General features: G+C 35.9%; 1 protein-coding gene across 1 annotated transcript in view; it reads left to right on the plus strand.

Annotated features, from left to right (window-relative positions):
• RP1 (RP1 axonemal microtubule associated) overlaps positions 1 to 25,546 on the plus strand; it is a 301,141-nt gene that overhangs the window by 259,430 nt on the left and 16,165 nt on the right. Inside the window, exon 27 of the mRNA XM_037031824.1 lies at positions 7,629 to 7,848. Within this exon, the coding sequence (XP_036887719.1) occupies positions 7,629 to 7,848 (220 nt within the window). The remainder of the gene's footprint in view (positions 1 to 7,628; positions 7,849 to 25,546) is intronic.

A 25,546-nucleotide genomic window follows, 5' to 3' on the forward strand; every position in this document is an offset into this window, starting at 1 on the left:
CCCCACCTTTGAGTAGTTTCTCCACATCCATTTCCTGATAGTGGCATCTGTATTGCTAAGTACCTCTCTATACTTGAAAGTATACTAGATTCTGCTCAGAGAAAGTAAAATTTAGAATTTTAAAATTTCGGAAACAATGAACTCAGATTCAAGAAGCACGCTTCCTCTTCTTGGTTTTGCTCATGCTATTCCTGTCTTCCCTCCTTCATGGACATGCTTCTTATTCCTCAAAGTCCAGCTTCCTCACGGCCTGCACTACTTGTACTAAATTATCTCATTTTTTACTTTGAATGTGTTGAATTAGTGGTTTCCATGTCTATCTTTACATATTAGATTGTAAGAGCTCTATTTTTTTCTTGTTTATAGGCTTGCTTACAGCAGTTTGTATGTAATAAAACTTTGTTAAAAGTTCAAGTGATTAAATTTACTTAGTACATATTTAAATTATTCTAGGAGTAATATAAAAAGATATATAATAAGTAGAATTATCAAAATATGTGGATATAAAAATTCCTTTATTCACTTCCTTAAATTCAGTTGTAGACTTAATCTTAACCTTTTTTATTAATAATTTTAAATACCCAAATGAGACAGTCTCAGACAACATCTTTTTTAATCTTCATGTTCTGGCTGTGTAAGGGATGTTTTCTGATATTTTTATAATTTTCAATATATGACATTACAGCAATGACAATGGACTATACTTCCACATTTCATTTGCCTTTCTCTTTCTAATACTATACCTCTCAATCCATGTGTTCATCTAATCTTCAGGTTTAAAATAATTTTATTTTAATCTGTGATTGTGTACTACTTTAAGTAATGCTCTCTTTCTAAGAAATAACTGAGAAGTGCTGTAGTCCATCTGTATGATAAAAACCACCATTTTACATTTGGAATCACTGTTTTATCTGTATTTTGCATTTTTGAATGTAGGAGTTAAGCCAAGAGTAAATTTTTAGCATGTTGCATTTGATTGAAGCTGAGGTGACTGAAGGTGACTATATTAAACAAGAACTAAAGGTTCCAAATTAGTTTGACTAACACATTGGAAGTAATTGAGAGCAATCTATAGCACTAACTAGGCTATGATACAGTCATTTTGGTTATGATTTTAATTGGCAAACCCATGCACGAATGGTGTAGTAGTAATGTTTTACTTTATGTACCATGACTCCATTTAATTCTTGTTTACAAATATCTATTTTTACCAGCAAAGTTAGAAATAGTGTTTATAAATTTTAATTTCAGTTTCACTTATGATGGCCAAATACTAGTTTTAATTTCCTCTGTGAGTGCTATACCCTATCTTTAGATTAGTCATATGTTGAATAAGATACACTCAGGCATTTTGTAATTAGTACACAAACAACCCTATCTGGTAGGTATAACAAGAGCCACTAATGTTGGGTTGGCTGAAATGTTCATATGGTTTTTTCCATAAAATAAAAGACACATTTTTCATTTTCACTGATAACTTTATGATTTGGATATTTTGAGTATGTTAGCTATCTCCCACGTGTTATAACATTGATTGTTCTCAGTTAATGTCTTGATTTGATCACTATCAACTTCAGTTGGTCTACCCGATCCTGGAGCCCCATCCAGTGAGAAATCTCCAGCATGAAACTTCATAAACCACTTTTGAAACATTTGATCAGTCATAGCATCTTCTCCACACACTGCACAAATCTTTTTTTGGCATTTCATTGACATTTTTACCTGTCTTGAGATAATGTATCCTAATATGCCAAAAATGGTGCATATTATCCTCCATCATTAATAATAAAGTGGCTAAACAAAACTTATCAATTTTGATAAGTTGTTTTTATTTTCTAATTTAACCTTCATTATATTTTTCCATTACCTTTTAATCTCCTTATGCCCCACCTCACTCCAGAAATCACCACACTGCTGTTCTTGTCCATGAGCCCTTTTTCCTTTTTGCTGATTCTCACCATCCCGGAATGTCCCCTGCCCACACTAGCTGTCATCCTGCTCTCTATCTTTGAGTCTGTCCCAATTTTCATTGCTATTGAACAAACCCAATTTTTGGTTTGTTCATTAGATTCCACATAGGAGTGAAATCGTATGGCATTTGTCTTCCTCTGATTGGCTTATTTCACTTAGCATAATGTTCTCCTCTTCTGTCTATACTATCCAAAAAGGTAAAATTTTCTTTTTTATGGCTGATTAGTATTCCATTGTGTAAATGTCCCATAGTTGTTTATCCACTCACCTATTAATGAGCACCTGAGTGCTTTCATATTTTGATGATTATAAATAACACCGGATAAAGGTGCTTATGTTCTTTTGAATTAGGGTTTAGGGTTCCTTCGGATATATTCCCAGAAGTGGTATTGCTTGGTCTAAAGGCAGATCCATTTTTAATTTTTTGAGGTATCTGCATATTGCTTCCCACAGTGGATACACCAATCTGCATTCCCACTAACAATATAAGAGTTCCCTTTCTCCACGTCCTCACCAGCACTTACTGTTTTTCTACTTATTGATGATAGCCATTCTAACCAGTGTGAGATGATATCTCATTGTGGTTTTTATTTGCATTTCTCTAATGATTTGTGATGTTGAGCATCTTTTCATATGTCTATTGACCATCTGTATATTGTCCTTGGAGAAGTGGGTTGCTTGGTTTTCTGGTATTGAGCTTTGTTAGTACTTTATATATAGTAGATATTTACCCCTTAACAGATGTATTGTCAAATATGGTCTCCTATTCTACGGGTTATCTTTTTATTTTGTTAATTATTACTTTTGCTGTTCAAAAAATTTTAGTTTCATTAAGTCCCATTGTTTATGTTTCTTTTGTATTCCTTACCAGTGGAGATATATCTAATAAAAAAATTGCTATGAGCAATGTCTGAGATTTTGCTGCCTATGTTTTCTAGGATTTGTATGGCTTCAGGTATAACATTTAAGTCTTTGATCCACTTTGAATTTATTTTTGTGTGTGGTATAAGAAGTTTGTCTAGTTTTATATTTCTGCATATATCTGTTCAATTTTCACATCACCATTAATTGAATGAACTATCTTTAGTCCATTGTATTTGCTTGCTTCCTCTGTCAAATATAATTGACTATAAGTGTGTTGGCTTATTTCTGGTCTTTATTCTGTTCCATTGCTCTATAAGTCTGTTTTTATGCCAGTACCATGTTATTTTAGTAACTATGACCTTAGAGTATAGTTTCTTATTAATGTGATTTTTCCTACTTTGTTCTTTCATAGGATTGCTGTTGCCGCATGGGACCTTTTTTGGTTGCATGTCAATTTTTAAAACGTTTGTTCTAGTTCTGTGAAATACATCATCAGAATCTTCATGGAAATTGAATTGAACCTATAGATTGCCTTGGGTGGTATGGACATGCTAATGACGTTAATTCTTTCTACCCATAAACACAGTGTGTGTTTCCACTTATTTGTGTCTTCTTCAATTTCTTTCTTCACTGTCTTGTAATTTTCTGTGTACAATTCTTTTACATCTTTAGTTAGGTCTACCCTTAGGTATTTAGTTCTTTTTGAAGCAATTGTGAATGGGATTGTTTCCTTAATTTCCCATTTTGTTAGTTCATCATTCACACATAAAAATTCAACTGATTTCTGAATATTAATTGTGCATTCTGCTACTTTGCTGAATTCACTTTTCAGTTTTAGTAGTTTCTTGATGGAATCATTGGGGTTCTCAGTGTACAGTATCATGTCATCTGTGAATAAAGACAACTTTACTACTTCCTTTCCAATTTGGATGCCTTTTATTTCTTCTTCCTGTCTGATTGCTGTGGCTAGGACTTCCAGTACTGTGTTGTATAAGAGACATGAAATCTCATATCCCTGTCTTGTTCCTGATCTTAAGGGGCACATCTGTTGATTTTTCCCATTGAGTGTGATGCTAGCAGTAAATTTGTCATAAGTGGCCTTTATTAGATTTAGGTATGTTCCCTCTATTCCCACTTTGCTGTGAGATTTTTATCATAAATGGGTGTTGGTTTTTATAAAACACTTTTTCTGCATCTATTGATATGGTCATGTGGTTTTTATGCTTCATTTTGTTTATGTGGTGAATCACATTCATTGATTTGCCAATGTTGTGCCATCCTTGCATTCTTGGAGCAAATCCCAGGTGACCATTGTGTATGATCTTTTTGAAGCATTGCTGTATATGGTTTGCTGATATATTGTTGAGTGTTTTAACATTGATGCATCAGTGATACTGGCATAAAATTTTACTTTTCTGCAGTGTCTTTATCTGGTTTTGGAATTAGGATAATTTTGGCCTCATAAAATGAGTTTGGGAGCCTTCCTTTCTCTTGAACTGTGCATACTAGTTTGATAGTAGAGCTGTTAGTTCTCAGACTGTTTGCTAAAATTTCCCTGGGAAGCCATCTGGTTCAGGTCCATTGTTTGCTGGAAGTTTTTTTATTAGTTCTTCAATTTCACTATTTATGATCTGTGTATTTTGATTGTCTGATGTTTTATGCTTTATTTTTGGAAGAATGTATGTTTATAGGAAGGGTTCCTTAAATTCTTGAGGTCCCTGAAGTGTCTTCAGGCTCTTTCTGCCATCTTTCATGAAAGTAACTTTTATTCCTTACCTGGAAAGACTACTGTGAACCATGTGACCAAGCAACGTAGACGGCCACTTCTCCAAGGACCTCTTATTTTCTTTGAAAGTCAGTCTTAATTTTAAGGCTTTCTCATTACATCTAGAGTCCTGGCATGACTCTTTTGATCATGACATTTCTGATAAGACTGGGTAAATAAAACCACAATTGGAAACTGGTGTTATTATAGAGAAAGCAGATTTGTACTGGGTTCATGGAAAAATATATTGCCATGAAAATAGTACTCACTCATTAAGAGTTGTTGAATTCTTGAGGGTTAAGTAGGGAGAAAAATATAAATGTTTCAGTATTGCTTATGAGCATACAATTTACAAATTGTTCTGGGGAAAAAAGTGCTCATATACCTGGAAAACAAAAATATCTAAAGTTAGTAATATTTTAAAGTCATAGGATAACAATTATCTTCAGTTCATTTAGTCTCACAAAACCAATCATCTTATACGTTTTCTACAAAAAGTTTGTGTATGACCTTTATATGTTAAGTCTTCATGTGTGTGGTCTTTACATGATAAGTGTGTATTACATGCAGTGTGTTTTCTACCTCTGGATGGCATAAGTAGAGTGAAATATTTTATTGGCATAAAGACAATAAATACTCATATAAATTAAGCAAGATCCTATGTTCTGGACAAAATATTTGGTATTAAAGCCAGTTTAAAATTTGATTAATGTCTTATATGGTTATTACCCCCCACAAAATGTATTGTTTTACAAAAGTTTATGTTGTAATTCTTTGGTTAAGTATATTTGACAATCTTCCCAAAATTTAAAATTTAAATAGTGAGAAATGACTTTGAGTTATTCTTTTGGGCCCCTGGTATACCTCAAGGATTTATTCTCTCTCCTTACAAAAGAACAGTTTTTTTACTTAATTGGGCCTCTTTATGTGCTCAAAATTACATAGAAAACTTTACAAAACAAAATAATAATACCTATTTTGTTTATATACATATGTTTTTATCAAAATAGATTTTCTAAAAATTTTAACCTCCCCAAAGGAGGAACTTGCAAATACTCAGAATCAAGTTCAAACAGGAAACTCTCAGGGGTAGCATCAGGGGAAGCAGGTGTCCTGTCAGTGACACTGGACAAGCCGAGAGTAGTGGTTCCTTGTAGGGACATCAAGTAGAGTATTCCACGTGTCTGTAACCCACACATTGGAATTTATGAATTGTTTCCAGTGTTCATTGCACACTTCTGCTAAGTCCTGTACAGCATTTTAAGGCCTTGCATAGTGCTTGGTTTTTATATATATTGAAATTTTGTGTTGAGTCTAAAACTATGGGCTTCTTATTATTGTTTTTGTCATTTCATAGTAATTATTATATACCAAGAAATTGTCATTTTAGAATGTCATATCTTACAAAAAACTAAAATTCTTTTTTTTAATAAATTTTTTATTTAATTCTTGTTCAAGTACAGCTTTCTGTCTTATATTCCCACCCTGCCCGCCCCCCGCCCCATGCTCCCTGCCTCCCTCCCATTTTCACCCCCCACCCTTAGTTATTGTCCATGTTTATAAATTACATCATAATCCAGTCTATAACCATGTCACTTTAAATTTGGTCATTTATAAACAGTCACTGTTTTACTCTAATGCATTTGCAAATGTATCTTTGGAAAGGTTTATGAAAAGGACACTGAATTATTCTAAATTACAGACATCTAAGCAGGTCATATATTTGAAGTAAATGAAGAACTTATAGAATCCTAAATAATAACCGGATTCATGGAAATACTGGCAAATAATCAAGATGAACAAAATTGGCTATACAGGACTAAATGAGCCATATGACTTAGTAATTCTACTTCCAGCTATATATCTAAAGAAAATGAAAAAAAAAAACTAACTTGAAAAGATATCTATACTTCCACATTTATAGCATCATTAGTTATAATAGCCAAGACATGGAAATAACCTAACTTCCCATAAATGGAAGAAAGGATAAAGAAATTGTGGTGTAATGGAATATTATTCAGGCACGAAAAAATGAGGAAAGCTTACCATTTGTGACAGCATGAATAGAACCTAAAGGCATTATGTTGAGTGAAAAAAGGCAGATAAATGTAAATAAGGTATGAATTTACCTATATGTAGAATCTAAAAAATAGCTTGAAAATAAGAACCAAACTCATAGGCAAAAGATCAGGTTTGTTGTTGGAGGATGAGGAGAGAGAAAATTGGTAGAAGGTAGTCATAATGTACAAACTTCTAGTTATAAGATAAACAGGTACTGAGGATGTAATGTACAAAATGATGACTATAGCATTCTCATCACAAAAAGAAAACATTTCTCCTTTTTTCTTTTCTTTTCATTCCTTCTATGTATGAAGAAATAAAAAGAAATTTTTTATTCACACATAGAAAAAAAGACTATTTTTTCTATGTATGAAGATGGATGTTAGCTGGAATATTGTAAACCAAACTGTCATGCCATGTTACCTTAAACTTGTACAGTGATATGTGTCAATTATTTCTCAGTAAAACTGTAATAAAAATCAGACTTCCCAATATAAAATCACTCTACTTAAGGATTATTTGGTTAGTCCTAGTTTAAATCCAGAAGCATACACACTTATGGTTTCTTTTCTTCAGGATCCCACTTTAATGGCAAATTCAATCTATTACAGACACTAGTCCAGAAAATTAGAGTATCTTCTTTAGATCTAAACACTGAATAAACAATATATATCAATAATTATAACAAAATATTTATTTTATATGGCAATAATAGTGAATTGCTAAAAAAAAAGATGTAGTGAAAATAAGGTAGATTTAGTTTGTTAGTTTCTCCATGGTCAATGGATTTCTGCTTTGCCTTAAGTAACAGCCTTTCATGGTGTTACAAGTTTTAAGGGTAATTAGTAAAGAATATGTCAGATGAAAAGGTAGATATTGAGTTCAAAATAGAACATGAATTTTTAATTTGACAAATCAAATCAGAGATGCGTGGAATTTTATCTCCCTTTTCTCCTATATGTTGCAGATTAATCTTAAAGGTATTGGTGAAATCTATAAAATACGTATTGGGCATGACAACAGTGGAAATGATCCCAGGTGGTATTTGGAAGAAATTAGACTTGAAAGTATAGACACATGTGAGCTGTTTTGTCTAACTGTTGATTCCTGGATAGCTGAGAATGAAAACGATGGTGATCGATGGAAAGAAATGCCCATTGTGAGAACTAATAAAGCATCTTTGCCAGGTATCTAATTTCACTTTCCTTATGATTTGTATTAAAAATAAAAGTAATTGTGATGATTTAGAAAAGAGAATAGAAACATTTTCTAGTAAAGAACCATATACTAAATATCTATTCTTTGTTAGCTATAAAGTCTCTTGGAAATGTGCAATGTTCCCAGTTGTGAGACAGCTTCTATAGAAAACATGTAAACTAGTAGCATGGCTGCATTCCAAAAAAACTTTATCTGTGGACACTGAAATTGGAATTTCATGTACATTTTCATTTATCAAGAAATAATATTTTGCTTTTAATTTTTTAACCGTTGAGAAAAACAAAAAGTGCCCTGGCCAGTGTGCTTTTTAAGCTGGAGTGTTGTCCCATAGATCTAAGGGCCATGGGTTCAATTCCTGGTCAGGGTACCTGCTCCTGTTGCAGGTTTGATCCTTGGTAATGGTGTGTATGAGAAAGCAACTGGTCAATGTTTCTCTCTCTCTCCTCTCTCTGAAAAGCAATGAAAAAAATGTCCTTGGGTGAGGATTTTTTTTTTAATTTAAAATTTAAAAAGCATTCTTACCTTCTGGACCATACAAAAATCTGTGTTGGCAGATTTGGCTTACAAGTCAGTTTTCCTACTCCTCATTTAGAACATTAGGCTTTAGAATTAATGCTTGTATGGTGGTTAAAAGTTAAAAATGTATATTCAAGGATGTATGTATGTTATCAATTAATCTTTCTGTAAATGATTTGCTAGCCATTTATATATGGCTTTCTTCTTGGCTATACTATGCAAACACGCGTTAGCAGTCATTAATTTAGGAGTATCTAAATTCCCTTACTCATTTTTTTTGTTTGTTTTGCCTAAAAGTGAACTGACACAGTGCCTTAATTTTTCCTCTAACCATTCCACATATCTCTGATAATCACCTTTTTTTTTTTTTTTTGCTTTCACTGCTGCGTTGAAAATATTCACTTAGTGGATACTGCGAGCCATTTTGTCCCAAATTAAATGGATGTGTGTGTGTTTTCTCTGTGTCCTAGGATTCTCTACTGCATTTGCCACTGTTGATTTCTTATTTGAAGAGGCAGAGATTTCTAAAGGTTCTGGAACTAGACATACTGATTTAGTCTTGGCTTGGTGATATACTTAATTGTGTTACCCTGAGCAAGCTACTTAGCCTGCTTTAGCCAAAGACAACTCATCTATAAAATAAGGATGAAAGTAATGCCTATGTCACAGAATTGTTTTGAGTACATAAGATGATGTACTTAGTCTTTAGGATAATATAGTTACAGTACTTTGCTCTATGATTTGGTACATAGTAATCATGCAATGAATACTAACTATTATTATCATTGTCAATTCTGACCATCACATAATATCAACCTAGTCCTTTCCTGTTTCCTCCATGTTTTTGTTTCTTATTCATTTTTCTATCACTACCTCTACTTGATTATCTTTCCTTGAACATGTGGGCTTAAATGCTTGATTCATCACTGCCTTTTTGAGCTTCACCCTAACTTCTATTACTAACTCTACATGAGAGAATCACTCTTCATCTTCATCCCTGTCCTCTTTCTTGCTCAGAGCCCCAGTATCCCATTAGGCACTTCACCTTCTCAATATTTTTCATACCCACTCATGAATGTTCAAACATTCCACATAAGAGAAGGTAAGCATATATATATATATATATATATATATATATATATATATATATATATATACTTACCTATATGTTCTCTTAAGCTTTCCCCCAAAGGCTTCACTTCACAGCTCACTGGTGCTTTGAACCTCCACAACCAAAACTCAGGATGTCGAGAGAAAGGAATCAGTATTGGCAGACATGTAGCTCATACAACCAATATGAAAAACAGTAAGGGATTTTCTTTAAAAAGTAAACATAAAATTATCATGTTACCCAGCAATTTCACTTCTGAATGTTTATCTAGTGAAAAAGAAAACACTAATTTAAAAAGATATATACATTCCATGTTCATTGCTGTATTATTTACAGTAGCCAAGATATGGAAACATCTAATTATCTGTTAATAAATGAATGAATAAAGCAATTGTAGTACATATGCAAAATAGAATATTATTCAACTATTAAAAAAAGGATGAAATCTTGCCATCTGCATACTATGGATGGATGTTTAGGGCATTATGCTGTGTAATAAACCACACAGAAAAGCACAAAATCTAATATAATCTCCCCTATATGTAGAACCTTAAAAAGAAAAAAATCAAACAAACAAAAAACAACCTTAATTTACCTGCTGACTTCTCAATGGAAATGCTCCAAGCAAAAAGAAAATGACAAGAAATATTCCAAGTAATAAGAACCAGAGGACTGCAACCAAGGCTACTTTACCCAGCAAGGTTCTCAATCAAGACAGAGGCCAAATAAAGAGATTCCAAGACAAAAGAAGTCTAAAATATTATGCCGCCACCAAACAAGCTCTGCAAGAAATACTAAAAGGACTGCTTTAAGGAAAGAAAGCAAGAGAGAGAGACAAAGAGAAACACAGGTATAAAAATGGCAATGAATAAGTACCTATCAATAATAACCTTAATCATAAATGGATTAAATGCTCCAATCAAAAGACATAGAATAGCTGAATGGATAAGAAAGCATGACCCACACATATGCTGCCTACAGGAGAAACACCTCAGAACAAAAGACCCACACAGGCTAAAAGAGAACAGCTGGAAACAAATTTTCAAAGCAAATAGACAAGAAAAAAAAAGCCAGGGTAGCAATACTCGTATCAGACAAAATAGACTTCAAAAAAAGGGCCATAAAGAGAGACCCAGAAGGTCACTCATAATACTCAAGAGAAGGATCCACCAAGAAGACATTAACATCATAAATATACATGCACCCAACATAGGAACACCCAAATATATGAAGACAATCTTAGAGGACTTCAAGAAAGATATTGACAGCAACACAATTATAGTTGGGAATTTTAACACCCCACTGCTAAAAATGGGCAGATCTTCCAAACAAAATATCAACAATGGTATTGTGGGATTGAACAATGCCCTAGATGAAATGGACTTAACTGATATATATAGAGCCCTTCATTCAAAAGAAGCTAAATACACATTCTTTTCAAATGCACATGGAATATTTTCAAAGGTAGACCGCATGATAAGACACAAAATAAGCCTCAAAAAGTTCAAGAAAATTGAAATCATCCCACACATTTTCTCTGACCACTAGGGACTGAAGCTGGAAACCAACCTCAAGGGAAAAAAACCCAAAACACTCAAAATCGTGGAGATTAAATAGCATGCTACTAAACAATAAATGGGTCAAGAAAAAATTAAGGAAGAAATCAAAAAGTTTCTGGAAACCAATGAAAATGAACTCATGACAACCCAAAACTTTTGGGAAACAGCAAAGGCAGTTCTGAGAGGGAAGTTCATAGCAATACAGGCTTACCTAAAAAAGATAGAAACATTTCAAACAAACAACCTAACCCTACACTTGGTGTTCCTCCAAGTACTCGAGAAACACCAACAAATGCAGCCCAGAGCAAGTACAAGGAAGGAGATAACCAAGATCAGAGCATAATAAAATGACATAGAGACTAAAACCACAATTCTAAGGATTGATAAACCCAGGAGCTGGTTTTTTGAAAAGATAAACAAAATTGACAAGCCTTTAAGTAGGCTCATCAGGAAAAAAAGAGAGAGGAGCCAAATAAAAACAATCAGAAATGAAAGAGGAGAGATTACAACTGACACCGTGGAAATACAAAGGATTGTAAGAAATTATTATGCAGGACTGTATGCCAACAAATTTGAAAACCTGGGTGAAATGGACAAATTTCTAGAAAAATATAATCTTCCAAAACTCAATAAAGAAGAAGCAGAAAGCCTGAACAGACCAATAACAGCAGATGAAATTGAAGGAGTAATCAAAAAACTCCCACCACACAAATGCTCTGGACCAGATGGTTTCACAGGAGAATTCTACAAAGCTTTTAAGGAAGAGCTAACCCCAATTCTTCACAAACTATTCCAAAAAATCCAAAATGATCGAAGACTCCCAAACTCTTTTTATGAAGCCAGCATCATCCTAATTCCAAAACCAGATAAGACAAAACAAAGAAAGAAAACTTCAGGCCAATATCACTGATGAACATAGATGCTAAAATCCTCAACAAAATACTGGCAAACTGCATTCAACAATACATTAAAAAAATCATACACAGTGGCCAAGTGGGATTCACCCCAGGGATGCAGGGATGGTTCAATATTTGCAAATCAGTAAATATAATACATCACATAAACAAAAGCAAAGACAAAAATCACATGATCATATCAATAGATGTGGAAAAAGCTTTTGATAAGATACAACACCCATTTATGATAAAAACACTCAGCAAAATGGGAATAGAGGGAGCATTCCTCAATATAATAAAGGCCATATATGCAAGACCTACAGCCAACATCATACTCAATGGGCAAAAACTAAAATCTTTTCCACTAATATCAGGAACTAGACAAGGTTGTCCACGTTGAGCACTTCTATTCAATATAGTATTGGAAGTTTAAGCTACAGCGATCAGACAAGAAAAGGAAATAAAAGGCATCCAAATCAGAAAGGAGGAAACAAAACTGTCAATGTTTGCAGATAACATGATAGTGTACATGGAAAATCCTATAGACTCTACACCAAAACTGCTTGACCTAATAAATGAAATTGGAAAAATAGAGGGATACAAACTCAATATGCAGAAATGAAAGGCATTTTTTGTATACTAACAATGAAACAGCAGAAGCAGAAATCAAGGGGAAAATCTCATTCGATATAGCAAAAAGAAAAATAAAATACCTAGGGTTAAACCTAACCAAAGAGGTAAAAGACCTGTATGCAGAAAACTACACAACATTGAAGAAAGAAATCAAGGAAGACACAAACAAATGGAAACATATACCGTGTTCATGGATTGGAAGAATTAACATCATAAAAATGTCCATATTACCCAAAGCAATTTACAGATTCAGTGCAATTCCTATTTAAGTACCAATGGCATATTTCACAGACATAGAACAAACACTTCAAAAATTTATATGGAACCCTAAAGAACCCCAAATGGCAGCTGCAATTTTGAGAAAGAAGAACAAAGTAGGAGGGATCACAATACCTGATATCAAACTGTATCACAAGGCCACTGTGATCAAAACAGCCTGGTACTGACATAAAAACAGGCATACAGACCAATGGAATAGAACAGAAATAAACCCAAGGCCTCTACAGACAATTAATATTTGACATAGGGGACAGCAACATAAAATGGAGTAAAAATAGCCTCTTCAACAAATGGTGTTTGGAGAACTGTATAGCTATGTGCAAAAAATTGAAACTCAAGCACTAATTTAAACAATACACCAAAATAAATTAAAGGTGGATAAAAGACTTAAATATAAGCTGTGAAACCATTAAAATCCTGGAGGAGAACTTTGGCAAGAAAATTTCAGATATTTCATGCTGTAACATTTTTACTGATATGTCCCCTAGAGCAAGGGACATAAAGGAAAGAATAAACAAGTGAGATCTCATCAAAATTAAAAGTTTTTGTATGGCTAAAGAGAACAGTATTAAAATAAAAGAACCAACTATATGGGAAAATATATTTGCCAATGATATATCAGACAAGGTTTTAATCTCCAAAATATAGAAAGAACTTACTCTACTCTACTCTAAGATGACAAGCAACCCAATTAAGAAGTGATCAAAGGACTTGAACAGACACTTCTCCAAGGTGGACATACAGAAGATTCAGAGTCACATGAAAAGATGCTCAATACGGCTAGTTATCAGAGAGATGCAAATTAAAGCCACAATGAGATACCATTTCACACTGGTCAGAATGGCCATCATAAACAAAGCAATAAACAAGTGTTGGAGAGGTTGTGGTAGAAAAGGGACCCTAATCCTTGTTGGTGGGATTGCAGACTGATACAACCACCATGGAAAACAGTATGGAATTTTCTCAGAAAACTAAAAATGGACCTGCCTTTGACCCAGCAATTCCACTGCTAGGAGTATTTCCTAAGAACCCTGAAACACCAATCCAAAAGAACCTATGCACACCAATGTTCATAGCAGCACACTTTACAATAGCCAAGAGTTGAAAGCAACCTAGGTGCCTGTCAGCAAATGAATAGATCCAAAAACTATTGTACACATACACAATGGAATTCTATGCAGCAGAAAGGAAGAAGGGCTTCTACCCTTTGCAACAGCATGAATGGAACTGGAAAGCTTTATGCTAAGTGAAATAAGCCGGGTGGTGAAAGACAAATACCATATGATCTCACCTTTAACAGGAACCTAAATAACAAAACAAATAAGCAAGCAAAATATGACCAAAGACACTGAAATAGAGAACAGGCTGACAGTGACTAGAGGGGAGAGGGGAGGGAATTTCAGGGGAAAAAGGGAAGAATTTACAGGAATTAGTATAAAGGACACATGGACAACAACTAAGAGGGGTGGAAATGGAAGGGAGGTTGGGAGCATTGGGGGGGTGGGCTTGGATAGGAGTAAAAGATAGAAAAATGTATTTGAACAACAATTAAATAAATTTTAAAATATATATATTTGGCAAACAATATTATGTTAATCTCAGGTGTGGAACATAGTGATTTGACATTCATGTATCTTATGATGTGATCATAATGTCTAGTAATAATATGTCACTGTGCGAAGTTATCACAATATAATGACCATATACCCATTCCTCTCATTTGAAATCTCCTTCACACTCTCCCCTCAGGCAACCATGAACTTGCTGTTGGTTTCCATTAAAAACAACAGCAACAACAACAAGCTCATAGATACAGAGAAGAGACTGGTGGTTGCAAGTGCTGGGGGTTGGGGGAACTGTCTTTCTGTTGTTGTTTAAATAAATTGGATAAAATTTTATAAAGACTCAGCAAATTACATCCTCTGTTACATGAACCATTCTTGACTGATACTGGCATGTTAGAAATTACAGAGCATATATGAGAAAAAATAAAGCTAATATCCAGCTATTACAAAGAAATCTAGAATTCTAAGATCTACCTATACTACTCACCAAGTTGCTAGCATCTGTCAAGAACCCATTCTTTCTAAATGGTATACAAAAAATGTTTCAAATACATGGTGCCAATAAGAAACAGAAGAAATCTCACTGGTCAGATATGTTAGTTATTTCTCAATGTATAGTGTTTTTTAAAGCTGCATTATTTTAAAATGAACTTTACTTAAATTCAATGACACAACTATTTTGTATTTTTCCCACTGCCTCCTATTTGATATATGCACAATTTGTTATTTACAAAAAATGTGGAAAGCAGTTGTATAAGTTTTAAAAAAATTCAAGATACAGAAGAAACTCATTGTACTTTAAGTGAACTATTAATTTTAGAGGTTCATTTAACATGAGCAGCAATAAAAACTCAGCATGTCTCCCTTGCATCTTTCTGTTCATTTTTCCCCCAAACTAACTAATGAAACTTTATCCATTAGTTTCTTCCTTTTAAGGGGGTAATTTCTTAGCTGAAGCACAGCAACCATTTCTTACAGCAATTTCTCCTACAAAGTAATATAACACAATACCTAGAGCTAATCTGATCCAGTCTTCTCATTTTATTCTAGTTCTGACAGATCAGTCCAGCTGTCCTTTTCCTAGACTGCATATTTGCTTGTTTAGGGGAAAAATCATTAAAATAAGAAAATTAAAAAATAATAATAACACATCAGTGTTCAGGATTTTACATCTACTGGTGAGCAAGAGGCAGTCTAGAAGCAGCTCAGGGAAACACAGAGTGATGTAGGACGTAGGGGAACTTTTTTTTAAATGAAGCTATTGTCGCTTAGTCTTTCCAAGATTAAATAGAGTTCTAGTGGTATACTTGAGGGTTTTGTTTCTTTTTTTAATTTAGTAGCACAAAAAAAATTTTCCCTGTAGTTGGCCTATACTCTGAGCCAGTTAACTTTGTGATTTTGCCTCTCCTTTTCAAATGCTAACTGGAATGTTTTCAAAACAAAAGGGTTTTTGAGACTACTCATCTATAAATCATCACTTCTGGGGGGCTGAGCTAGATTGCTAGTGGGATCAGAGTGATCTCCTCCTGGACACTAGCACTGCCAACCAGAGTGCATCCACACCAGCTCTGAATTGCTCACTGCCTGGTGAGCTCGTGGGCACAGGCACCAGGAGCGGCTGCTCACTCCACTGTTGGCTGTACTTAAGAATATTTGGTTAATGGCCAGTGGAGAGAGCAGATAAGATTGCCAACTGATCTTACTTACCAGGTTCTGGCTCCAGGCTTTCTTCAGGAGAGACAGAAGATAATGCAAGGTGAGGTCTTGGGCCACATCTGTGAGTGAAGTGTTTGATGCTAGGTTTTGGCAAGCGCACAAGTACACTTAGTGATTTACTTTGGAATAAAACAATAACTACCTGTGACAGTAAGGAAGTATCAATATAATAGAAATATGTCTGCTTTAAAATATTTGCATTTATCAGACTTTAAGTAGTGATAAAATATGTTTCTAAAACACACTCTGACAACTTACAGCAAGTTTTGCATATAATAGCTGAGTTAAGTTTAACAATACAAGCAGGCTTCTTTTAATGCTTTAGTATTCATCTCAATGCCCATGTTCAAGTGGAAAATATGGGCATCTGAAGGACATTGGACCCTTTCATTGACGGAACAGCTGAAGCTCAGAGAAGCAGAATTTGGCTTCAAATCTTGGTCTCAGTCACTAGCTTTGTGAATTAGGACAAGTTGCACAGGTTTTCACAGTCTCAGTTGGTTTCCCTATAAAATAGAGTATATAATATACATTATTAGAGTGAACTATAATGGTGATATAGTTCACCATCCAAACTAGGACATTTTTGAGAGAGAAGGAAGGCTCTGTTAGTATGTATGTAAGAACAATAGGTATTAATTGGGACTATCCTAAGCAAACCAGGAATATAGTCACCCAGTGACATTCCTTTTCCATTGGGAGTGTGTGAAAGGATATGAATACAGTTTTTGTCACATAGAAGGCACTCAGCAGACAATTAATTCCTCTGGATTCTCCTTTTGACTCCTCTTTCTCTCCTGCTTTCTTCATAGGCCTTAGCTATTATCATGATGGGAGGGGAAACGGAAACACCATGCATTATTACAACAGGCTGTTATCAACCCCATAGCCAGAGTGACCCTCTGAAAATACCAGTCAGATTATGTCACTCCTTTACTTAACCTTCTGAAGGTTTTTCAACTTACTAAGAGTAAAAGACAAAATCATTATAACTTCCCACAAGGCCTGCTCATCCAGCCTCAACTTTCCCTGATGGTACCAGGCAAGTTGTCTCCTTAGACCTTGGGCCTCCACTCTTCCATACTATCTGCTGTCCTATGCCTCCCAAGCCTCTGTGCAGCCTGCTCTCTTACTTTGGTCTGGTCTCCGGTCCAAGGGACCTTCTCACTAGGCCTTCCCGGTGACCTTCTATAAAATACCAAGAAATTCAAGTTCCTTCTCCATCCTGACACTTCTTTCTACAGTTCAAAGGTAAGATAATTTCAACAAAGAGGCACATGAAGATTCAGCCCCAAGCCACCAATGTGTATAGTCTTGGACCACAAGTCTTCACTGCAGACTAAAGTGTGGGCACATGTTTAACACTGAATCCTATTCACCATCTGCTTTTGAGATCTGATTTCTTTGGGCAGTTTGTATCAACAGGATTATACCAGGATGAGTGCTGAGAAAGCTTAATTCTTGATGACTTAAGGGAAAGCACGGAAACAGTCCATTAATTAAATCAAATTAAAGATGCAGCTTAGGGGTTTGTTTTCGGGAAGTTCAACTGTGCTGCCTGTAGAGTTTCCCAGGTTTTGGCACTGATGCGTATGCTCCTGAGGTGGAGCAACATGGCAGGTGCCCACATGCAGAGAAGAGCTGGCTCGCATGGTGTGTGCAGCATAAGGACTCAGCAGGGTAAAGTCATTGAGCATTACCTAGGAACATGAGAACTTCATGCCAAAAACATGGTACTAGGGAAGCCCCCCAAACTTAAACAATTACATCTCTTTTTCTGGTCAGGAAAAAACACCTTACATTCACAAAAATTATTGTGTGTACATTGAGAAGGATGGGGACAATAGTGCAAAGTTCATGACCTTCTAGCCCTCAGACTCAGGAATTACTTGTTTATGTCACCCCAGGTTGGTAGGACTTGAAATGTTTTGAGAGTCTATCTGCCAGGATGGAGGAAAGAGCACTGAGAGGTCAGGGGCCCAAGGTCATTTGCCAGTTGGAGAGAACTTGGCATCCTGGCTGACCCAGAGATGCTTTGGTACCACCATCTCTGAATTGAGGAGCTTAATTTGGAAGGCTCAGTTAGAGCCCAACTTAAGGTTTAAGGTCCCATGAGTTTCTGTAGAGTATTAATATGTTTGCCCCCAACACAGAGCATAGAGTCTGTGTGTGTGTGTGTGTGTGTGTGTGTGTGTGTGTGTGTGTGTGTCCACCTACACACATTTGCACACTGGCATATCTTTCTAGGGTAAGTTCCATCAGTTACTTCCCAATAAAAATGTCAACAATGTACCCCAGGAGAATAAAAGTCTGCAACATTGGTAATACAGCTGGAAGAATATTGTTATATGTGACTCTATTATTTACTTGAAAAACAGAGAACTTTTTTGGTAGCAGATTGGGAATTCTTCGATGGTTTGAACCAAAATAGAATAACACCACTGGGCCAGTATTAAGTAGAGAAAGAAACATTGTAACTATGCTCTTTTAAGAGAAGCTTCTAGCTCGTGTCTGTCATGAAAGACTTAACAACTGTAGTTCTCTGCTCACCCCTTGCCTTCTTCAGTCATTCCTAGGACTAGTGTGGATAGTGGACTTTAGAGATGGTCAGTGCGGAAAGCCAGATCATATTGTTCATCCCTACTAGCATCTATAGATCAAAGACTAGAAGACAAAGCCAAAGGGCCAGAAGCTATCTGGACCCTGAGATATACTGGGGAATGAGAGAAAGGTTAGTAGCAAAAAGAGCCTGGGAAGGCAGGGTTGTTTTAAAGCGCAGTCTGAGTGAGGAGTAACCACACAGTATTTTAGAGGATTCATGTTTGAGCAGTTCTTTGGGCTACCAGCAGAGAGCAGTACACAACACTTTTTATAGATGGATGGAATACTTGGCATTCCTTTATTTAGTGTTATTCCATAAACATTTAACATGTGCTAGGAGCTAGGGGTTCAAAACTGAAAAAGACATGAGCCCTACACTTAAGGTACATGAGGTTTAGGGCAGGGAGACTGACACTTTCAATACCTAGGTAAGTGCACCCCTATAAGACTTGCTCAGCATGAGGGTGGACAGTGGCTTGAACAATAGACAATCACATTAACGTAGCCATTGCCTTTGATATATCATTGACAATTCAGGTTACATTAATAACAATTACTAAATATTCTTTTATGATTTATTCAAAGTCATCCTAAATTGTGAAGATTGCTTTCCTTTAGGACATTTCTCTGGCAATAACTATCTAAATCTAGGAGGAAGTTTTTCTGGTTCAACTTATTTATTATGACATTCTAATACTGACAACTGGCAGACTGTGGGATTAGACACATGTTCCTTTCCATGTTTATTTCCAGGCTGACATTTTTTGGCCATTATTACTTTTTAATGTACTTTTTACTTTTTTACTTTACATCTTAGACTGGGTTAGTGATGTCCTTTCTCCCGATGGTGATAAAATCAGTTCTGTTCTAAAAATAAACTTCTAATGTCTAAATGTTTAAAACACTCCATTCCAGCTAGCTTTATGAAAAGGCTGCCACTGTCATCATATATATGTTACCTTGGGATAATCAAAAAACAGGTCACCAAGGATATCAGAAACTTTTGCCATGACAAGATATTAGCAAGTGATCTGTTAAATGGAATTCAGATTAAAATTACAGAGCTGGACTTCTGGTAAAGATGGCAGCATAGGCAGACATGGCTCATCTCTTCACACAACCACATCAAAATTATAACTAAAAGTATAAAACAACCATCACTTAGAACCACAGAAATCGACTCAAATGGAAGTCTGACAACTACAGAATTAAAGAAACTATATCCATCCAGACTGGTAAGAGGGGCATAGACACAGAACAAGCTGGTCCCACATGTGGTGGATAAAAATTCAGGAGGGAGATTTCAAGAACGAGGAGTCCCAGCCCCACACCAGACTCCTCAGCTCATGGTCCCAGTGCCAGGAAGATAAGTCCCCACCACTCATGGTTGCAAAAACCAGCAGGAATTGATTCAGTGGAAGAAACTTCTGGAGCCCCAAGCAGTTCATCTTAAAGAACCCACACATGGACTCAAATACCCAGATTTGCTCCTTCTGATTTCTAGCACTGGGGTAGTAGCTTGAAAGGCACCAGTGGCACACTGGGTGAAACTGAAGTGCCTGGCATCAAGGCGAGAAGAGGCCATTGTCCTTTTCTAAACCCTCCCCCCACACAGCCACAGCCCAGCAAACTGGTGCCGCATCTGAGACTCCATCAACCTGGCTTACACTGACCTGCCTTGGAGATCCCCAGAGCTCCAGCCCACCCAGCTTACAGGTCCACCCAAGCTGCTTTGCCATATGAATGGCTCATCTTGGCTTATGCTAAACAACTTCCCAAGTCCTCTCAAATAAGCAATAGCTGGCCTCAGTAAGGTCCAGGCACACCACTAGCAGCAACCAGCCTGGATTCACAGCTTGGCTTCTCTTGGGAATCTCTAAGCCCAGCACAAGTAGCATCCATCTCAGATTGCTTTACAGCTCAGTCAGAGTGGTTCCGGGGAAAACACAGGTGGGGACTGACCTTGGCACGCACCACCCAGGTAGCCCCAGGACCATTGTACCCAGGGGACAGATACAGACCAAATCAATGCACCCTGACTCTACACAGCTGATCCTCCATGGAGGGTAGAGGTTGGTGGTCAGTGGTCACAGCAAATCCTTGCAGCTGGTTGGCCTGGGTAAATCCCTCCCATTGATCTGCCAACAGTAACTAAGGCTCAACTACAACTGGAGTGTGTACTCACCCCACACAACAGGTGCACTTCCAGTACCCAGCTTGGGTTATAGGAGAGGCTGTGGCACTGGACCATACAGGACATGTGCTACATTAGGCTACATGGAGTCAAAGCAGCTCTGCCTAATACATAGAAACAAATAAAAAGAGGCTGCCAAAACAAAGAGATAAAGAAACATGGCCCGAATGAAAGAACAGATCAAAACTCAAAAAAAGAGCTAAATAAAATAGAGATAAGTGATCTATCAAATGCGGAGTTCAAAACACTGGTTATAAAGATGCTCAAGGAGCTTAACGAAACCTCAGCAGCATAGAAAAGATCCAGTCAGAAATGAAGGATACGCTAATTGAAATAAAGAACAACTTACAGAGAAACAACAGTAGAGTGGATGAAGCTGAGAATTAGATCAATGGTTTGGAACATAACAAAGCAAAAAACAACCAATCAGAACAACAAGAAGAAAAAACAATCCAGAAAATTTAGGAAGCAGCCTCTAAAACTTCAAGATGTCAAACATTTGTATCATAGGGGTGCCAGAAGTAGAAGAGAAGGAGCAAAAAATTGGAAATCTATTTGAAAAACTAATGAAATATAAATTCCCTGATTTGGTGAAAGAAATAAACATGCAAATCCAGGAAGCACAGAGAGTCCCAAACAAGAATGGTGCAAAGAGGCCCACTCCAAGACACATCATAATTAAAATGCCAAAGTTTAAAGATAAAGAGAGAATCTTAAAAGAAGCAAGAGAAAAGCTGTAGTTAAACACAAAGTTCCCATAAGACTGTCAGCTGATTTCAGGTTAGAAGGGATTGGCAAGAAATATTCAAAGTGATGAAAAGCGAGGACCTACATCCAAGATAGCTCTAACCATGCAAAATTATCTTTTAGTATTGAAGGGCAGATTAAAAGCTTCCCAGACGTTCTGGCTGTTGTAGCTTAGTGGACTGAGCATGGGCCTACAAACCACACGATCGTGGTTTGATTCCCATTCAGGGCACATGCCTGGGTTGCAGGCCAGTTCCCAGCAGGGGACTCATGAGAGGCAACCATACATTAATATTTCTCTCCTCTCCTTCCTTCCCCTGTAAAGAAAAATAAATAAAATCTTTAAAAAAAACCTTCCCAGACAAGAAAATTTAAAGGAGTTCATCATCACCAGACCATTATTATATGAAATGTTAAAGGGACTTATTTAAGAAAAAGAAGAAGATCAAAACTGTGAACAGTAAAATGGCAATAATACATATCTGTAAACAATTGAATCTAAAAACAAACTAAATAAGCAAAAAGAATAGAGACGGAATCATGTATATGGAGAATATTTTGATGGTTGCCACATGGGAGGGGTGTGTGGGGGAATAGGTGAAGAGGTGGGGAGACTAAGAGGTACAAATAAGTAGTTACAAAATAGCCATGGGAATGTAAGTTACAGTAGAGTAATGGAGTAGCAAAAGAACCTATAAGCATGACCCATGGACATGACCAAAACTGATAGGGTTGCCTGAGAGAGTGGTGGGGGGCTGGGTGGAGGGGGCAAAAGGGGAAAAATTAGGATAACTGTAATAGCACAATCAATAAAATACAGTTAAAAATAAAATTACAGAACTGTACTAAGTATATTTTATAAACAGTGAACTGGATTCACTTCTGTTATATGTTTATTCAAAAATTGGGCAGGTGTTAGGTCTGAGAATCTAGGTATTAGCTAGGTTATTACTAATCTTCAATTTGCATCATTATATAATGGATCTGAATCTTCACTCACAGTCATAATTTTAAGGGCTGAAAAATATAACTTTTTTTTTATTCTCCATAACTGATTAAAATCACATCCCTCCTTTTTTGGAGTGATGGGAATATTCTTTGTCTTAATTGTGATGGTGGTCACAGCACTTGTAAACATTTGTCAAAGCTATCAAGCCATATACCTAAAAGAGTGAATTTTGTTACATGAAAATTGCATTTCTACAAGCTTGACTTAAAAATAATCCAAACCAAATTTTTACTGATTAAAAATTACTGAAATATACTGAAGTATACTGAAAAATATACTGAAATTTTAATCATTTAACTCAGAAAAAGCCCAGTCACTTCCAATATGAAGCTAATTTTGCTTTGGTCAAAAACTGATCAAAGAATTCTTCCCATTCTGCTCCATTTCCTACTCCATGTGGATCCTTTGTTCCTAGGGAGGTGGGGAGCCTTAGAAGTAGAGAGGAGAGGAGTGGAGAGGAGTGGAGAGAAGCCAGGTGTGAGAGTATCTTCTCTGGTCTTTGCTCATCCCTGATGGACCTCATTTTACTTCATCTTTGGGTATTGCCTTCTCCCTCTGAACCTCTGGTGAAGGAAACACCTGTCCTCCCAGGATGTTGGTTTTCCTTTTCTAAACTTTCATGGCAAAACCATATTGGAGGAATTTATTATGATCTCCTCCCCAGCCGTGTGACATTTTTAATATATCCTTATTATTAACGGATCCTTTTTTATGGCATGTTAATGGTTCATGATTGGAGTTGATGCTGATAAATCATCATTAACAAACACTTAATGCAGAATCTGGCCTAAAGTGATGTTTGAAAACAAAACCTGCAGGTAAAAATTTTGATAGATTTTTGTGTCACTAATGAGATGATGTAAAGTTTTATTATGTAGGTCACAAGAACCTATTATGTAAGCCCAAGAACACTGAGCTTTGACAATCACATGTTATGTAATGCTTGAGAGATGGGGAAATTGTTGAAATGACAATAACTATAAGTAAATGTAAGAATGAGAGTGTTGAAGATGATGACATTGAAACACAAGTGGAAAAAATGTCCCCCCCAAAAGTGAAAATATATAGTTCAGCTATCAAATGAATTGGATGACAATTGTGGCAAATAGGAAGGCAAGCATATTGTTTTGCACTTATGGCAGACTTTGTCAGACTGAACAAATCTTTCACAAGCCACTGAAGCTACTAGTCTCAAAAAGAAAAAAAAATAGCATCAACTATGGTAAAAAGGACATTTTAAAAAATTGGCGAAAATACATGTATGGATAGCCTAAACCAAGTTAATACTTTCAGATACTTTTATCTAAATCATAGTGATAGATATATTAATAATTAACAAAATCTGCTGTAAGAATGATTATTCGTAGTCTGAATTATTGCTTAGTAATACTTGTCTTTGAACCTGTTCAAGTAAAATAATCTCTTCCATTCTGTATAACTAATTTCTAGAAACATAGCCTTGTATTTTTTCACTATCAAGCTAACTCTAAGTTCTTTTTAACCCACAGTTCAGACTTACTGTTGGGTTCCTTCAGTAGTTCACTTCTTTATGTGTGAGGGGTGCCTTTCTTAAAGTAAAGATAGCTTGTTAGCCTTCTGCAGTTTTACAACATAATTCATGCCTTTTGGCTAGAACATATTGCTTTATTTTAAATTGGCATTGAGTCCAGACTTTCATGCCCAGGAGATGGACTGAACGAAGGACTCGCTGCAACCTTCACTTGCTAATTCTCGTTTAGAACACATAATGCTTTAGAGTGCTTCAGAACAAGATGTTAACTCAGCATTCTTCAAATTCTGCCTTTGCATTAAGGTAGAGGAGGAAGAATTTTATATTGCCTTCAGGATCATCAAATGTTTGGAGTTAGAATATATTGTTATGAATTTAACTTAAAAAAAGAGTACGTGCTTTTGTTGCAAAACTTACCTAATGTTTGGTGAATTATGTTATCTAATACAATTAAAGTAAAGTCAAAGATTGCAGCAAAATGTTTGTTTCTCTGGGTAATATCCTGTTTTCTTTTAACTTCCAATTCAATCTATGCGATTCTTTTGTATGTGGTTTGAGAATAAAATTGAATGCTCAACTGTGATAACCTCTTTGTTCTAAATTTGTGGCACATTCATTTCTCTTTGAATTTTAGATGGCAATTAAATCTTTGGCTTATCTGTACTAAGCTTAATTTATGGCAAGCAGCTTCTGGGAACAGTGCTGAGAAGTATCTGAGGTGTGTGCAGTAGCAGGGAAGGGGCATGATGCGATCACAGAGTGTGCACAATGGTTGAGGAAGGGCAGAGTGTTGTGTTTTGTGCTATGAATATACAATCTCTGTTCTAAATAACTTTTGATATGTACTTTTAAAACCTTGAACTATTAATTTAACTTTATATATGTTTTAATATCTTAAATGTCCTTCTTTTAAAAAGTTGTTAACAAGTTCATTCACCTGAAATGAGGGGAAAAAATCTCAGTAAACAAAACCATGATTTCCCTGTAAAAATGTGCAATCCTGCTTGTCCACATACCTGTTTCATGAAGAATTCCAGTGTAACTTTTGGCATAATTCAGTTTAGGCAGTAGCACAGGTTTTAAGACCAGATCATCTTTATAAATATTTTAAAAGATTTCTTTGGTTGTCCTAAATTCATGAGAAGTGTTCTAATTTTCTGCTTAAGCTCTGCTGGGTTTCACTCTGGGGTATTTTAGAATACGTAAGACTGCACAAAGAAACTGATTTATCTTCCCTGAATACACCATTTCCCAATATACCACATTTGTCTTTTTAAAGGTCAGGCATGATGGAAACAGACAATGTTTCTCACTTACCTTGTTTTCTTACT

This window comes from Sturnira hondurensis, unplaced genomic scaffold, assembly GCF_014824575.4.
Source record: "Sturnira hondurensis isolate 20B ecotype Veracruz unplaced genomic scaffold, ASM1482457v3 Scaffold0021209, whole genome shotgun sequence".
Taxonomy (NCBI): Eukaryota; Metazoa; Chordata; class Mammalia; order Chiroptera; family Phyllostomidae; genus Sturnira; species Sturnira hondurensis.